This window comes from Danaus plexippus (genome assembly GCF_018135715.1).
Source record: "Danaus plexippus chromosome 16 unlocalized genomic scaffold, MEX_DaPlex mxdp_23, whole genome shotgun sequence".
Classification (NCBI taxonomy): domain Eukaryota; kingdom Metazoa; phylum Arthropoda; class Insecta; order Lepidoptera; family Nymphalidae; genus Danaus; species Danaus plexippus.
In genome coordinates this window covers 2,765,202-2,783,757 of record NW_026869851.1, presented here as the reverse complement: position 1 = coordinate 2,783,757, position 18,556 = coordinate 2,765,202, and the positions used below count along the sequence as shown (strand labels likewise).

At 30.2% G+C, this 18,556-nt stretch overlaps 1 protein-coding gene across 1 annotated transcript; it reads left to right on the top strand.

The window, feature by feature from the left end:
• The first annotated feature begins 3,938 nt into the window (after positions 1–3,938).
• Positions 3,939–18,519, top strand: LOC116771701 (excitatory amino acid transporter 3). The gene is made up of 9 exons (XM_061528040.1): positions 3,939–4,067; positions 10,545–10,828; positions 11,324–11,503; positions 14,688–14,779; positions 15,208–15,391; positions 15,498–15,731; positions 15,883–16,074; positions 16,201–16,335; positions 17,080–18,519. The coding sequence occupies exons 2-9, from the start codon at positions 10,563–10,565 to the stop codon at positions 17,240–17,242; spliced, it is 1,446 nt and encodes a 481-aa protein (XP_061384024.1). The 5' UTR covers positions 3,939–4,067; positions 10,545–10,562; the 3' UTR covers positions 17,243–18,519.
• Positions 18,520–18,556: the final 37 nt, after the last annotated feature.

Below are 18,556 nucleotides of genomic sequence, written 5' to 3'. Positions count from 1 at the left end.
TCATGCGAATTCTGACAGCTATAGACAGCTGTCTAGTTCAGAAACCGAGAAACGCTTGAAATCTTAAAACCATAGACAGAACAAAAAAAAACTCAGTCCGTGAAACCGTCGTGGGGCTTGCGATTGTAACAAAGCTCATTCTACGATGACAGCACTGTTTTGTTATTATAGAACGACATTAATTATCTTGATATAATTAAATTGAAGGATTGAGGACATAAATTAAAAAAAAATCTAAAATACCCATTACCCAGTGTTCTACACTATATAAAATTGTATACAGATATTAAAGTATTGATTATATTTATCCTACACATAATATTTCCACTTAATAAAATACAATCAAGATTTAAAAAAAAATTAACAATCAAATTTGTAAAAGTTATAATATATATAATTTAGCAGTTTTTTTCTGTAGATATTTCAAAAAATATATGATACAAATTAAAATACACATACGAGTGAGTAGATACATTTCCTTTATTTGTTTAAATCAAGACTAAATACTTTAAATTGGTCTACAGACTTATAAGAGTTAATTAAATTAAGCAAGAAATTTTTTTAATATTTAAATAATTAACCAAATTTTTTTAGAAATTAACTTCAACTGAAAAGAGCTTTATTTAAGTAATTCATTGTTGCCAGTTATATTAAGACTATAAAGTTTGTTTTTAAATAATTAATTTAGACTTAGTTCTAAAATGCTAATATCATAAATGTACAAATTTTATATACATAGTGCAGTCTAAGTTGTTTAGTTTCAAAAATAACATTTATTTGTGAATTACTTGTAACTAATATTATTTTGAAGGAAAGACTAGAGTAACATATTAAAAATTTGAAAGCATCAAATAATGCTCATTCAACTGTTTTGCTTAGCTTATAAAGTCTAGAGACAGCAGTAAAAATACTTTTACCAATTAAATGTATGAGAAAAATTTATAAAAGAATTTAGCGGCTGTCTTATCTAATAAACTCAAATTTTCAGTAGGTAATTTCAGTTTCTAGTACCCATAGCGTAAATAGTTCATATTTTATGGTAGTTCAAACTGCCTCGTCACTCGTTACGACTCTTACCTGTCTTGTTTCTTTTGAATAATTAAGAAAATCCAAATGATTTTAATTATTATTGAATTTATTCATAAACTGTTTCTTATTTTAACACAAAAGGTTTTTTAAGTTTGATTTTAATGTCAATTTTACTAATGATCGTTTTAAAAATGTTGTATAATTAGTATCATCAAAATAACAACTCAAAAATCAAAATGATCTAGAAGCTGCAAGGAGGTTTTAAGATTACATACAATATAAAATTATTTTGTTCATTATAGCTACCCTATGCTAATTGCTATTATCATATAATTATACGAATAAAGTACACGTACAAAAAAATATGTATTCAGAATAAAATATTTATAGTAAGTAAAAGATTTTATTTATAAATAACGTGTCATTTTATTATATTAATAAGGACAACATTAAGTTATCACTCAATCATTTCTCAAATAAATCAATTTGAATATTACATAGTATTATTTTAAATCTTAGCTGAGCTGAGATTGGTTTATGTCATAGTTTCTTTCGCGTCCCTCGGACCGAAAAAGAAGAAAAGGGAAGAATCGAGGTACTCCTACTAACTTCCTAGTTTAATAAATTACGTAATTTAATAAATTAATTATTATTAATGAGATCTAAGACTTTCGCGAGTATTCATTTAAATGAAATCATCTCGTCTGCGCGTGATCACGCTTGCTGCAAAGTAACCGAAACGTCGGGAGTATGTAGTTTTTAAAAATAATTAAATACGCTTAGAAATCCGAAAATATTTGTTTCATTTAAGTATTTTTTTTAATTTATTTACGAATTCACTGCATATATAACTTGATATTTAAATTAATGAAAATAAGTGCTATAGTAAAGTAACTCAAGTAACGTTTTAGAGAGGCATTATATTCATATCGGGAATTGCATTAATTAAGTCAATATTTATAATTATGGAACATTAAATTTCTTCATTTACAAACTATTTCATTTATTAGAACCATATCTGTCAGTTAAATATTATTTCTGTTATAGAAGGAAAAAAAAATAACGAATACAATAGTTTATCAAGACAAAATTTTTGATATGCATTAACATAATATGTAAATATTCTTTTAACACGAAACCTTAACAAATAATGAAGCCATATATTTTATTCTACACATAATATTGATATTAACACCTTTTAAAACTGGAAACGGTTCTGTTTCAGCTAATTATATCCGACAAAAATTAATTTGCGTGTAATGGGATGTCGCAATTGTTGGAGGTCACTATAATATGCGTTAATTATTTTAATCTGTGGTCCTGCGAACTATTTACAGCAGCTGTTATGTAAAAAGTATCGCTTTAACCTGGAAATTATTCCTATATACTCTTGTATCATATGAACTTGGATTATATTATAAACGCTTAAGTCGATTCCTTTGTTATTGCTTCAGCTTTCAATCATATGAGGTATTAATAGTGAAAACAATATGTTAATAAAATCGTTATCCGTTTAGGATTTCGAAGTTACCGTAATTCTTTATCTGCTTGTTTTATTTAAATACTCGATAAAATATATTTGGTCTGAAATATACAAGTTTTTGGACGTATTGAAAATGGGTTGGATATAGTTTATAATTAATATCTGATTGAATACAAATATTGAATATTAATGAGCTTTATGTACTAAAACGCTGAAAATAGATTGGAAATATTTTTATTATAAACGGAACATATACAATATAGGATTTAATTATTATTTGTTATTCAATTAAAATTTTTTGGAAAGCATTTTTGAGTAAAAACTAAAAAGTCTAAAACAATTTGTATTTAGATAGCATTTTGAATTTAACTGCAAATATTCATTGAATTTTATGTTATGCTGATATGTAATATCTTATATAATTATAGTATGTATTTCAGTGTAAGGTGTCTAAAATTGTATTCTTACGACAAGTGCACACCGTTATCCTACAAACGATACATTTCCCGTTTTTTAACTTACGTCAATACTATAATACCTAGGTATGTGAAATTGTGTGAAAAACTATTAACTTACTAATACTTCCTGACTCCATATATTTTGTATATTACAGGTATAGTCTGTGATCCAAAAAAAAAAAAAAAATAAAGGAAGTTTTACATTTTTATACATATTTTTAAATAGATAGATGTACTGAGTTAATGATATAGTCTATGATTGATTTTGTTTGAGGAAATTTATTATAATAATTCGTATTTGTTTTTTGAAGTCGATTGAGATATATATCTGTTAAATTTTGTAACTCGATGAATTTAAATCGTTGACGTTGAGAGTGCTGTTTGACGTTTGTGGCATTCTATTGTAAATCGTTTTAAGCGATTTAGGGATAATTCTTTTCAACGATTTCTTATTAGAAATACTTATATCTATTTTCGCTAATATTTACCGAGTGAAGAAAGGCGCCATTATGAATGTTCGTTTGTATTTCATAAGTAACTTTGATATTAATGAAGGTTAATTTAGTTACTTAATAGTAAACTTAGGTATTAACAAAGCTAGACCTAATAACAAGATCGCTACCTCTTCTCGAAAACAAATTTATATGAGTGATGAATCAACAACGCGGAAGTAGTTAAGAAACTAAATAAGAATTTAGCATTTATACTAAATATCTAAAATAAAGAATGTACATAAGAATAAACAAATAGTACCATCACAGATGATAGTACTTAAGTGGCTCACTTACTCATTTGCTTGCCCAATACTGCCTTCCTGTGAGTATCTAGCACCTACATATGCGTACTACACGCGTATCATGAGGGTTTCATTCAGGACACATGACGGAAGTGGACGCGGATCAATCTCCCCCCTCCCCCTCCCCCTCTCCTTCTCCTCCTCCCCCTCCCGCCAGCTCTCATCTCGAGTATCCTAGGACATCCAGACAGATTGGCTTGTCTCAGTCAGTCGCCAGCGTGCGATCTATGAACACGCGCGCTGTATTTATAAAGTTATGTGTAAGTTGATTCAGTGATACGCATTACGATCTTTGCAAACGGTGAGTTTAAATATACGGCCGTTAATAAATTAGTTTTTGTTACTCCGATATATTATAGATATTATACAATATTTAATTTAGCTTAGAAAGATGTTGTCAGATTTGAAGCACACCTTTTATTGAGACGGAGGTCAAGTATTGGGATAAATGCCAGAGATATAGCGACACATACTAAATGAAATAAATGGAAGCCAATACGTAGATTTGAAATAAGATATATATTTTAAAAATTTACATTAATATTATTTATATTTTTTTGATTTGTAACAACAATATTTTTGGAGGCAAGGATTTCAACAATACAGTTGTACAATAGAATTGTAATCAAGGCTATTGATAGAAAATATTTTACTCTTATAAAATTATTTATTGCAATAATATACCAATTAATTACCGTAAAATATCTACACGTAATTGGCGTCGAAAAAAGAAAATACAGTAACGTATCCATTCTCGTTTCACAAACTATTTGATATAATTTATATTTTTATTTTCTTAGGAAATAAATGAGGTTGTTTAAAATTATCAGTCTTAAAAATTTCTTGTAAACAAAACGACAATATCACTTTCTACAAATAATTTAAAATCTATTATGTCGATACAAAAAAAAAAGATCTGTAATTTGAAATGTTTACTAATATTGTGTTAATAAGAAAATGGTTAGCAAATACACTGACAGGAGAAGAAAAATCGACGAACAAAAGTGAATCCTAAAGTTCATCTTAAAGTAATTTGCTTTAATAATAAATAAAAAACTTAGATCTCATTAAATAAAAAACTCCCTTCTCACTTACGAAGTCCAATTTATTGCGTTTTTTTAATAAAATGTCTGAGTATTAATAATTTTTTAATTATTATATCTGTAATGGCAACATTTTTAAACATATTCTATTTTTTTTTTAATAATGTAACTACTACAGTTGTTTTTATTACAACAGTTATACAACTTACTGCACCCTACATGTATCACAAGAAGCCACTTCTGGTTAAGCTCCACTTAAGTGATACCTCTCCCAATAAGAATCTCGGAGCCCCTCTTTATACTTTCGTCTTTTGTAACGATCGTAAAGAATTATTATATATACATATATTTCGATTGTGTATTATATTTATTTACAAATATAATGTTAAACAGATATTAGATATAAACATTATATATGTCAGGTATACATTATATATATATTTAAAAAGTTACTCATTGATACGACGCGTTGAAGTCTTACACAGGTCGGTTTAACTAAATCTCCGTTTTATATAAGCCAAATATTTTACTTCTATCATGTCGTGTAAGAAGAAATGTTAAAAATGAACATTTCTATAAAAATATATGTATATTTTTTAGCGGGACCGCAGATAAAAAAAATCCTACATAGATATGCGAGCTTAAAGTACTTTGGTTACCTTAAAATTTTCGATTCACTTTAAACCTCTATCTTACTAACTAACGGAGCTCAATTTAAATATATTTATTAGAGTCTACATTATAATTATGTTATTTACATTCCAAGCCTATCGGGATCGTATATGCTTAAGTATCCTCTGTGGCTGTGAAACATAAAATAGCATTATTAAGTGCGTATGTTATATGCTAGGAATTGTCGCAAACAAACAAAATATTTCTAGATTAATGTTAAAAAAAAATTGATAAATGTAAAATTATAATTCAATTAATATTTAATAATTATTACTAGAAATAAAATTATATTTTTCTTGAAATTTCAAATCACTCGTGTGTATATATATAAGATTATTTTACGTAAATATATATAAAAGCAAATTTCATATTCGTGTCCCTACAGAAACAGTGAAATTCTGTGAACAGCATACTTACCCTAAGTACGTGTAGGCATCGTCACACTACGTACGGAAAGTTAACGGTCTTTTTCTTTATAAAAATTCGCATTTAATTAACGTATGTTTATTGAATGAGAAACGGGAAATGCTGTATAATTAGTTAATACAAACCTTTGTTAAGGATACCGATAACATTAGGTTTAAAGGAAAAACGACTTTATATCAAACAGTAAAAAGGCGATTTTCCTACATAGTAAAATATATATAGAAATCTGGTAATCGTGTACTTGTGTGTCGGAAAGGTCCTCAGAGACCCTTCACTTCATAACTATCGACAGACGATGTCTCTTCAAATTTCTGTAACAATGCGTCGATAAAAAATAATATACATCAACGGAATATTGTGATAGGGCAACATTGTTTTTGATTTTGTATGAGAGCGTGGAGCTGAAAAGACTATTAAATAGTTATACTTTGCTTGTACTACTTATAAATACGAAAGTTTGTGGGATATATGACAGTATGAATGTGTGTTGCAGATTCCAGCAATGGATGCTTGAAAGATTTTGATGAAACTAAAAATAAAGTATCTAGTTATTATTTGTAATTATGGCAAAACACGGAATAAGGATTATATTTTGTATGTCACGTGACCCCGGCCATAGATTTCGTTGCCCGTTCGTTTCTATAACTTTTGTTTTAACAGACTATATTCTTTCCAAGCCTAATTCCAAATTCCAAGTACGCGAAGTGGCAAACCGAAAATAGTGCGTAAATAAGGGATAAGGCTTAGTTTAGTAGTTGAGATAAATTTTGTCTTATGCATAAATCACTATTCAATGTAAGAATTGTCTTAAAGTCGATATATTTAATGAATAAAATTCTAGAACGTGTGTAAAGAAGATCTCATAACGCATTAAGAAGTCTGCATTACCGTTACAATATTAAAGCAAGTCTCTAAGTAAACGAGGCCAAAAATATTCATGATGGTAAAAGTAAATGTCATAAATAGTATTTGAGGAAGCTCCCATACATTCTCAGCCGTGTTGAATTCGATTCATCGACCTACATAGAGGATTTCACGATTCGTACTAAAGCTTAACTGATTCCATTCTTTTTTCAGTTACAGGCGACTTTTTTGACGTTCATTTTTTTTTAATTCTTAAATATTTTGAATATCGTTATAAAAAATATATAGAACCTTTTTTTTAAATAATAATACAATATTTTATTGCCATGTATATTATACGCGCCGTTTTCATGAGTCTTATTGTATGATTAATTTGTTTTATTCCTTAATTAATAAGCGGTGGCGGTGTAACTCGCCGTATAGGATGTATGGGGTACTTCATGACAGAAGATTGGAGCGTTAGCCACTCGTACACAGAGACACTCCTGATGTTATATAAATATTTTTACACCAAATATATAATATATTTCATATGTGTAGTACAAAGATACTCGTTCGTTCAGGAACAAATATGTTTAAGTTTCAAAACATGTTACATGAACATAATTAATTATATATTTTTATTTATACAAAATATTTACAAAAATATTATGACGTGAAATAAAAAAATCGCGTGAGCCGTCTATATGTCGTACATTTGAAGCTTCGAATGTAATGTATTCGAAAATCGTATGTAAGAATTTTTGAAACTAGTGTTTGAAGCCCAACCTTCCTCATTCAGCGAGCGGAGGCCCCCTAGGGATTGTTAGCACGAGTGTACATTTCCATCCAGGTGGGGCGTCCGTGTGAGCGAGGGGTCCCGCGATACTAAATAAAGATTTCCTCAATTACATCCGCGCGGCTTGGCTCCCACTTTACCCACGCTTAAAAATTATAATTGTTAAAAATATATCATATAATATCTGATATTCCTAAACGATTGTTATCTGTCTGTCTAATGCGTCTTAATTGCTTGATGTATTTTTTCTATAATATTAAGAGCATATTGATTTTGCACTATAATATTAGAATATGAAATGTATCATAACGATAGCCTCGTCATTAACTTTTTCAAATTTAAGTTCTGGAATGTTTTTTGTTTTTAAATCTAATACGACTGTTGCAAAATGTTTACAAGGATTTCTTAATGTTTGTTGTTCTTTGAAGCCCTAAATGGTAAATGAGTCGTAAGTAAGGTTTTATATATATATATATATATTTTATATTTCTTTGTCAACATTTTTTTTATTCCAGATCAATCTAAGGATAGAATATAAATATCTAGACTACATACATATATTCGTGTTAGTTACACTATTTATAATTCTAGAACGTCTGCACAGATTTTCGTGTTTCATGAATTATTGTTTAGCCTCCGTCAAAATGCAATACTTAACAGAAATATTGAAAGAAATTTCCATAAAAAATGTTCATCAATTTGGTAATTCAATCGTTTTACACAAATCGTTTTTCATCCCATCGAAACTGTAAATTCCTCTTAAATTAAGCAACGTATATAAAGCTTTCGAATCGATAACATCAGTGAATCGATACAATAATATCAGTTACGATGAAGTCTTGGCATTAAGATGAAAAAAAAAAAATGCTTTCGTTTAGAATTTATTATTCTGTAAATAATATAAGCTTAGATTATCTGTAACATGATAGTATTTTCTGTTTTCACATATATTCAAAATTTTAAAAGAATTCTTTCGTTAAATAAAAAAGTTGACGTTGGCACAATATTACACAATTTCAGCGTGAATGAAGCCATAGCATAAAAAAAAATAAACAAGATAATCATTGAATGTTAGATATATTATAGTCAAGCAAATTTGACATTAACGAAGCTATTTTCAACTTTTATTGATCGAAAGAAAGGCAGCTTATATTTAACTTAATTGAATATTTTTGCCACTTGTACATATTTATCATTTTCCTAATATAATAATACTGACATCATTAAGAACTAAAAAACAATCTCAGATTCAAAATAATACAAATATTGATATCTATCTATCTATAGAAGATATCTGTATTGTGTTTTAATACTATTTCCATTATAACAAACGTAGCTGTAATATTTTTAAAGGGATTGTAATGCATATTAATTTATATGTGTGTTTTGACACAGTAATTCTTTAAAATATATATATGTATGTATATTTATATATATTTAAATGGATATTTTCAATTTGTAATCGTGATTTATTTTATTTGTAATAAAAATTGTTTAGATAGTTCAAATTTCTGTACAATTCTAATTTTTTTTATTATATTTATGTGATTTATAAAATAAAATATATATCAAAGTGTGTGTGTGTATGTGTGTGTGTGTGTGTACAATAACAGAATATTTTCCAAATCGTAAACACTGTAGGTTTTGTGTTTGAATAAAAAAATATATAGAGAATTGTGAATAAAAATAATAAAGAAGTATCAAATAGGAAATGAAAATTACAGATTTGTTTTTATCCAGCTATGCGTGTGTGTGTGTGTCAGTCCATCGTCAGATGTGGAACATAGTATCAAAATAGGTATAAAATAGTATTATGAATCACCCCCCACAAAACTTGATAATTCTTCCTCAATTGAGTTACAAAGATATGTTTACATAGAAAATTGCATTTTATATACGAATGCATCGCATTAAATGTATGAAATGTCAAAATAGATTATTATTAAACTAAATCTCTATTGTATATAATTTTATTTTTATTTTTTCAAATCTCAAATAATAATTGAAATAAAAGGTTCCTTTTATCGAAGGCTTATTGGGTTGCGTAGCTACGGGCTACGGCGTAGGCGTCACGCCTACGGGTGTCAAGGCCGACGGTGAATAGGATTCGGATATTTTAGAATTAAAGACGCGTGGAGAGGACTGGTTTAAAATGTGGAATTATTCATTTAAAAAAAACTGACTAACTCAAAACCTAGTGACTTATGTAAATTATTTATTAATTTCTACTAATCCGGCTGCAGAGAACTAGTATTGATTACCTGTACCGATTTTAATGAGAACATAATTATTTGAAATAGGTCGTATATCTTACGTTATATGCGAGATTTGAAGTTTTCATTTAAACCCATATAAGTGACAATTATTTTGGCTTCAGTATATTGTTTGGTTTTAAAAAAGTTTCTTTACTTTATAAGGGTCCAGAGGCTTTTATTTAAAAGGTGGTTACGTGATTAAATATTTTCTTGGCTTTCAAGTTAGCAATTTGACGTTTGAAAAGAGATTAAGAAAAAAAAAACATGAAATAAAAATAAGTTATAATAACAGCATTTGTTTTTAGATTATTTAAGTGAAGTGATTTATTTTCTCTTTTATATACTTGTATTATGTTTAATTTTTTAAAGCTTGCATGTAATTATATGACGGGTAACGTTCATTTGGATTTCAATAGTTCAACTTACGTACTAAGAATAAAATAATTGATATATCCTTGATCTATGATCAAATTCATTGTAGTAGAAAATTCTAGACGTCGCTGGTTTTGAATTTTTTCTAACTTAAAGTAGAACAAGTTATTTAGTAAACTTATAAAACATCATAAGACATTTATAAACGTACTATTCGTTTAAAATCTTCGATAACTATGATTAAAAAAAAATCTATCCATACATCTCTTTTTGGTCAGTAAAATTAATTATCTAATAGCCTTCATACTAACATATGATAAGGACATTTTGTGATCCGGATCTTATAATAATAATTTAATTTGTCGCAGAAACGATAGTTCCCTAAGATGCCGCTGCAAATCAGACGAAATGCCTGTACATCCTTCCTTCGGGAGAATCTGCTGACCATCCTCACTATAATAGGAGTTGTTTCGGGAACTTTATTGGGCTGGGGGCTGAGGGCGTCTGGAATAGAGTGGTCCCGGAGAGATGTGATGTACTTCCAGTACCCAGGGGAGCTCTTCCTCAGGATGTTGAAGAGCTTGATCGTGCCACTCCTTGTATCATCTATAGTTTCCGCTATCGGATCGTTGGACCTTAGTCTATCTGGCAAGTAAGTAACTTTTGTCTATTTAACTTTGAAACATTACAATAATTAAAATCAGTTGAGACTTTAAGACGATTACGGATTGATGCAATTTGTAAGCAATTTCTTTTAGGTTTTTACTTTCAGAAGTATCTTTTTTAAATGCATATAAAGTGTTTTTTTTTAAAGTCAAATTACAATTTGTTTGAAATAAAACTCAATATATTCTTAATACCTTCAATTCTGTGTTCAGATTAATCAATCATTTTCTACTTTACTTGTTTGAAAATTAAATATTTCCCTTAGTAAAAATGATGCTAAACTCTTAGCGATCAAACTTTGCATACCTTTTACTTACAATATTCAAATGGAATAAAAGCTTACACAGATACAACCGCGAGATGGAGCTAGTTACTGTGGCTGTGTGTGTGTTCGAAACCAATTCAAAATTAAATTTAACTCGTATTCAATAGGTACAAAAACTGTGTCATTTTCCATTTCCTGTATCCAATTTACACTCAGGGTTGGTCTTCGCGCTATCATCTACTACATGACGACCACCATATGCGCTGTGATGCTGGGTATAGCTCTCGTAACTACCATCAAGCCTGGCCAACACTCCGAGGAGTACAACACTAACTCCACCAAGAAACTGGTCACGAAGGACACCCTCACTTCGGACACTTTGTTGGATTTGATAAGGTAACACTGGATTTGGTACTATTCATATGTTGCGTATAAGATAGAATAAATGTTAGTGTTTTCCATTACTTGTGCAAAATATATATTTCCCTTCATTACAAACGATCCCTTAGTGAAGATCACATTAATTTAGCTTCATATTATCTTCCTAGAAGTTTTAAATGATTCAATCTAAGATATTGTTATGTACGTCTAAACGCAAATGAGATAGCATTGTTGCGAGTATTAGTAATATGATCCAAGTACTATTATAATGTAACGGAAACGATGTATGGATGAAATGTCACGTGTTTGAAATTTAGCGTTTAGTTGTTGAGCTAAAATAACCCTCTAGACACACGAACCAAACCACCCTAAAAACGAAAAGTCCGTCACTTCAGACAAATATAAATATGCAATAAGCCGCTGTGAATTTCTAAGCAACAATATAAAGTTGTTGTTGTCTATGGTAATATATTTTTGGATGTATCGCGTCGTAAACTCACTCGAAACACATTTTCATATTTGTAAAATTACACCACGACCTCCGATCCCATATCAATCGCAAAACGCGTGATGATTGGCTTAATGGACGCCGTAATTTCGCCATCCGGATGAAACAACAAATAGTCATTAATACTTTAGCACATTAACGAATAATTTTTTTTAATTGAATGTTCTAAAAATTGTTATTATGGCAGTCATTATTAGCTTGATATGTTTTATGATGATCTGATACCAAACTATACATTAAAATGAACGTCTTTGGTATTTACTAATAAAAATAGGAAAACTTGAATATGAATTGAGACTCCTTGTTATTTATATGAAGTGGACGTGTAGCAAGTATGACTTGGAAATATCCGACGTAGAGAATACCTATAAAAGTCTATTTGTCCGTTATTTTGTGTAATTGGATGATTGATTTGACTTGATTGCTCTTACGTTAAATTGGTAAGGTAACAAGCTGATCAGTGAACCTGTGTGCAGAGATCTTGTTCGTATGTTGAGGGTAACATAGAATTTAATAACATATTTGAATGATTACCAGAATGAATGGTTACAGAAATATTTGATGGCTTGGCCTTTGACTCGAACGATTTCAATAATATTTAAATCTGACATTAGAGTTTATGGTAATATGGAAATGTTAACTTAAGGAACTTAAAATAAACGATAATTAAATAATTAGCAAGATACACCTTAAATCATAATAATAGCATTCCAGCCACTTCAAATAAGTTATAAATAAAGGAATAACCACTGTCTTATATATATGTATATACATAGATTTTGAAAAATACTTTTAACTTTTAGTAAGATATATAACAAAGTTTACGGGTGTTATGTATGTATATATATATATATATAAATATATATTTTACTTAACCTACTCGTCTCCCGCTATATCAGTTTTTAATATCCGGTAAATAACTGAAAACTGCTTGTTCAGCCTTTATGTCTAATAAAAATCAGGTGATTTTCATAATTTCTGAATACGTATAAAATCATAAAAACTTCTAAGAACTTAACCGTATGAGGTAAACATTTATATTTTAACTAATAACTTAACTGATATAGACACATCGAATGTATATAAACTTAGTACATAATAGTTATGTCGATATAAAGCTAGGCGTCAAACGTTGCGCTTGCAATGCTCGGTAAATTGCCGAAGTGAAGCGACGCGGGCGACGGTTCCCTCGTCAGTCTTCATCAGACAACGCTATTTATATTGCGCCCTACATTCCGCGTCATTAGGGCTGCCTAATATTTTTTTAAATTATCACTATTTCCTTGTGTTTTATAGCATTTTTTTTCTACTTGAAAGGTCTATATAATATCGTTATTGAAGTGAATACTTGATGACTTTAATTTATGTACATAGACTGCAATTTGCACCAATATTATATTTTCAGCGATTTTATTTTATGCAATATTTTTTGTTTAAGCTTTAAATAATACTTAGTGCATACTTTATTCTGCTATTTTGGTTATCAAAATGTAGAAAAAAATACGTTATGGAATAATGGACATTATTGCTTTATATAGATGTTTGAAGAGATAACCCTAATATAGTATGAATAGAGATATCTTGGTAAATCTTGATTCTGATTGCCAGGTAACATAGTAGCGTCGCACGTGATCGCTTTGGCACACTACACTCTTAAAGCTATTAAATTATATTAAAAATAAACAATAACAATTATTTGCAAGTCATGTCAATTAAAATGTATGTTTAAATGGATTACGAGCTTTTGTGTAAAATAGAAAATACATTATTTTGAGTATCATTACTTGACATAACTAGATAATACAATAACGACATACGCGAGACAGGTTAATTCAAAGTTCACTAATCCAATTGCTGCTTGAAATTAGCTTCCGCCGTTAGAAAGCAGCTTTTTAAACATAATTTCTCACGAACTAGGACAGCAGATAACACTACTTATTAGTTTCTGTTGCTTTTTTAAGGCGAAAATATGATTATTTTGGATTTATGATTTAATGAATCAGACGAACACACTTCTTCACAAATATTATAAAGTATATGCATTCCAAAATAGACGTTTCTTTTGTAAATATGGAGTTCGATGATCTTTAATAAAATTTCCTTGTCGCAATCACAGTTAATCCTATTCTAAATGATTTTTTCTGAACACTACCGTAAGATTTTAAATGTCAATTTAATCCTTGAAGAGCGCTCCTTTGTTTAATAAATTATGTATGTCTCGTGTAAACAGAAAAAAAACAATAACCAGAATATAATGAAAGAATAAAGTACGTGATGTAATTTTTACTTGATAAAAAGATTCCCTAATACAGATCCGTTTAATATACACGAACATGTTACCAGAATTCTGTTATATATTTAAGATTATATTAGTCTTTGACTAAAAACCGAGTGGTTGGTACGGCTTGTAAATCTGATGAAATAAATTTAACATTTAAGTTACTAAAAGTTTATTCAATTTATCACAGGACGATGATAAGTTTGTACTATATAATGCGATTACGGAATTCGTCCTTTGTATAAATATTTGTTTATCGGAATAATGAAAATTTACCTGACAGGACGCAAATCCCATCTCATTTATCACCCCAGTTTAGGTTGAGAAATCAAATATTACCCTTTAGAGATTATTGGACCTAACAATAAAAAAAATATATCGTAATAAGGTAATGTATTTTTCTTCATTTGCAGAAATGTATTTCCAGAGAATCTAGCGCAAGCAACAATCGCGTCTTACCGCACAAGGCTGACTTACGACCAGAACGACACAAAAATCATTAAAGGTAATAACATCGTGATTGAATCCAACGTGTGTTGTTGTTGTCGCTCTATTGTCTTGATTGGTCGCAGAGTAACCCCTCTGTGTTCGTCTTCTTGAGCGAAGATTGTTTTTGACTCATCAATTCTTGGGGATATATTTGTAAAATATCATGCATGTTCCAATATATAGCCACAAATTGCTATTAAAGCTTAGTAAATAATGTGGATATATGAATATACTTTAATTAGTAGGAAGCCTTAAGTGGGATAATTGCCAATGACTTTTTAATTACTCCTTTTTTCATTACTGAACCTGTGCAAGCAAAGCAGCCAAGGAGTCTGCATTTTTTCGACTTGTCTTATGCTTTTAGCCGTATTAACTGTGACCGCGTCTTAGGGTAGATGTTTGCTAAGAGTAAAAAAACGAGTAATAATTGTTTCCTAATTCCAGGCCAGTTGGAAACCTATAAGATAGAAGGTGACTATCAAAGTGGCAGCAACGTCTTAGGGTTGGTGTGTTTTAGCGTTGTGCTCGGCATTACGCTCGGGAAAATGGGGGATAAGAGCCAGCCGCTGCAGACTTTCTTCCATTCACTGTCTGAAGCGATGATGATTATCACGGGATGGGTTATTTGGTAGGAAATTTACGCTGAATTGAATGTTTTTTGAGGAATATAATAATCATATATCAAAAGTGCTGAAAAACTAGAGTTTAAATTTTTTTTTTAATTTTTTTTTCAGGTTATCGCCATTGGGAGTATTTTTCCTTGTTACGGCTAAGATCATGGAGATAGAATCCTTCGCTGAGCTGGTCGGGCGTCTGGGTCTGTACTTTATGACTGTACTTCTGGGCTTGTTTTTACACGGTTTTGGAACTCTTAGCGTTCTGTTCATATTGGCTACCAAGAAATTGCCCTGCCGGTACATCGCTAAAATGGGTCAAGTTATGGCTACCGCGTTTGGTACTGCATCAAGGTATGTTCTATTTCTTAATTTCTTGTCTTTATCAAAATTCTCCACGTTCTATTCTAAATGTTTTTCTTGATGCATGACATGAAAGAATGATCTTTTCACGGTCCTGTAATGGAGGTATTCCCATGCTCATGCACATGATATCTGCCATCAGTTCAGCAACGATGCCCATAACGATTGGCTGCTGTGACGACATGGGTCTCGACCCGCGCATCACACGGTTCGTGATCCCCATCGGTGCTACCATCAACATGGACGGTACAGCACTGTACGAAGCCGTCGCTGCCATATTTATAGCACAGATGAGAAAAGTTGATATGTCCTTCGGGAAGATTGTTGCTGTTAGGTTAGCATTTACTTTTATTACACGCATATACTATGTACAAATAAGCTGCTATAGAAAAATATGCTTACAATGAGTTTTAGTATCACCACTTAAACCTACTAACTACTACTACTAATCTGCTCTCAGTGTGACAGCCACAGCTGCTAGTATTGGAGCGGCGGGCATACCGCAGGCGGGGCTGGTTACCATGGTGATGGTCTTGGACACCGTGAACCTGCCCGCGGAGGACGTCTCTATCATCCTCGCGGTGGATTGGCTACTGTGAGTGATCAACCATATACTTCTGTTAAGCTGTTAAATGTTAATGGGCAACTCGTGGAACCAGGGTTTAAAATGTCTCACCCTAATAATCAAGTGGCACCGTTTTTATTTGCATATTTTTGAGATATACATTTTAATTTTTAGTACTTGTACGGACGGAATGCATATTTAAGAACATCGGTACGTGTAGGCCCAAATTGAGTTTTCAACAAATTGTTAATATGACATTATTTTAGTTTGAGATAATAATTTCAAATCAGATAAAATTTAAGAACTAAATTCAAGTCAATATAGAGAAATAAATTATCATTAAGGGTACCCAAGTCTATGGCATCCCATAGGCCTTTATTACTTTATTCAAGAATATATTTTTAATATTTGGACCGGATAGTGCTTGACTGTTATGTCATATTAATTGGAAATAAATTAGGTGTAAATATTGGTTGGTTGGTTGTTTTAATTGGCCTTCATCCGTCCAAAGACGTGCAGAGTATTTTCTGCCAGTGTCGTGTACAATGGAGTAGACACGATCCGGGATTAACTTGTCAATGCAATAAAATATAACAGCTATGACTGAAGTCACAATTAGATCTAAAACGAAACAAATCCAATTAAATGCAATGTATAAAAAGGCGTTAATATTCAAAGTTAAACATAAGATTTAACAAGCTTTTGCCATCAGCTATTAAATTTATTTTATTGTAGATCCTTTACTGATCAGACATTTTTATTTCAATATTACAGTGACAGATTCAGAACAACGATAAACGTGGTTTGCGATGCTCTCGGCGCTATTATTGTGACGTCACTCTCACAGGGAGACATTGAGAAGACACGAGCGTTACAGAACGAGAGAGAAGTAGCTGCCGGCCACGAGCTCGCTGAGTTAGAGAAGGGTGAACATTGAACCTATAAGACTATGTTAGGTAACGTTGAAACAGCGATACTTGACGTCTTACCGTGTTAGGACAATTGCACGTGAATAATTTCGTTGTGATTTATTTATTCTTTCTAACTGTATCATATTTTTCGTCATTATGATATCTATATTTGTGAATTGTTTTAATTATGTGAATGGCAATGTATTAATTGAAAAGAAATAACAGGGGTAAGTTTTTGGATTATGACCTATTTGAAAACTTACAACAAAAAAAAGTTTAGAATCAAATGTTTACAGCAAATAAAAGAAATATAATTTTTCGATGTAAATTCTCTCATATAAGTGTTCATTATTCATAATATATTAATGGATGTGTAGCTTACATTTTTACATAGTAATTGTCCTTTAACTTTTCTTTTTATATATATCAATGTTAGTGAAATAATAATATATTATTGATTGTGTTCTCAATGTGCCATTTAATATCAGCAGACGTTTGCAGTACTTAAAACCTATTTCATGATTTCTCAAAATCATTTGTATACATGTACATCGCATTTAAATATTTGAGACCTCGTGGAACGGTTTTTGAGACCTTCATTATTCTTTATTCAAATTCCATGTTAATCGAAATTATATACTATTCGGTAGCCGTGTACGCAATCGCATATTTAACACAAGAATTTTTTTATGTTATCATTAATCAATTTTGTTTTTTCACGACGATCCAACATTTATTTATCAAAACTGATAAATTTTGGATATATTTTTTTGTATATTTATCTACCAAATGTTAAAACGTAGTGCCATATTAGAGTACTGATAATTAAGTCTTCAGTCCATCGTAAGACATTGCATTCCAGTTAATAAGCGACACTTAGTGTTTTTATTTAAATCATGTTCTTTTCGAATCGTTGAGAACGATTTGAAAATAGAATCTTTATTTATGAGATATATCTTATTTAATTTAAAAAATATATATTTGTTATTATTTATGTAAGACATGACATTATAAAGGCCAAAAACTAGCGAATAAGATGATTGTTTAGTAGCATTAAGATATAATAATCCTATATCAATCAGATGCGTGTGATGTCACTTGTTATTTATTGTAGGAGCTTCGTTTTAGAATATTTTCTTTCAGCAATTACCATTTACAATTCATAGGGAATGTAACTGGCGTGTCGATTTGATATTTTTCTAAAAGAAATACATAATATTTATTCTATGAGCTGTTTATATATCGTTAAACATTTCTGTATGTTCGAATCTTAGGATGTTATTTTAATAAATACATACGACAATACATCAGTTTCATTTATGTTTACGGAAATTAAAATC

Coding starts and splice junctions, on each gene's coding strand:
- LOC116771701 (XM_061528040.1), top strand. CDS start 10,563: ATGCCGCTGCAAATCAGACGAAATGCCTGTACATCCTTCCTTCGGGAG. Junction 11,504..14,687: donor ACTTTGTTGGATTTGATAAG/GTAACACTGGAT, acceptor CTTCATTTGCAG/AAATGTATTTCCAGAGAATC. Junction 15,732..15,882: donor GCGTTTGGTACTGCATCAAG/GTATGTTCTATT, acceptor ATCTGCCATCAG/TTCAGCAACGATGCCCATAA.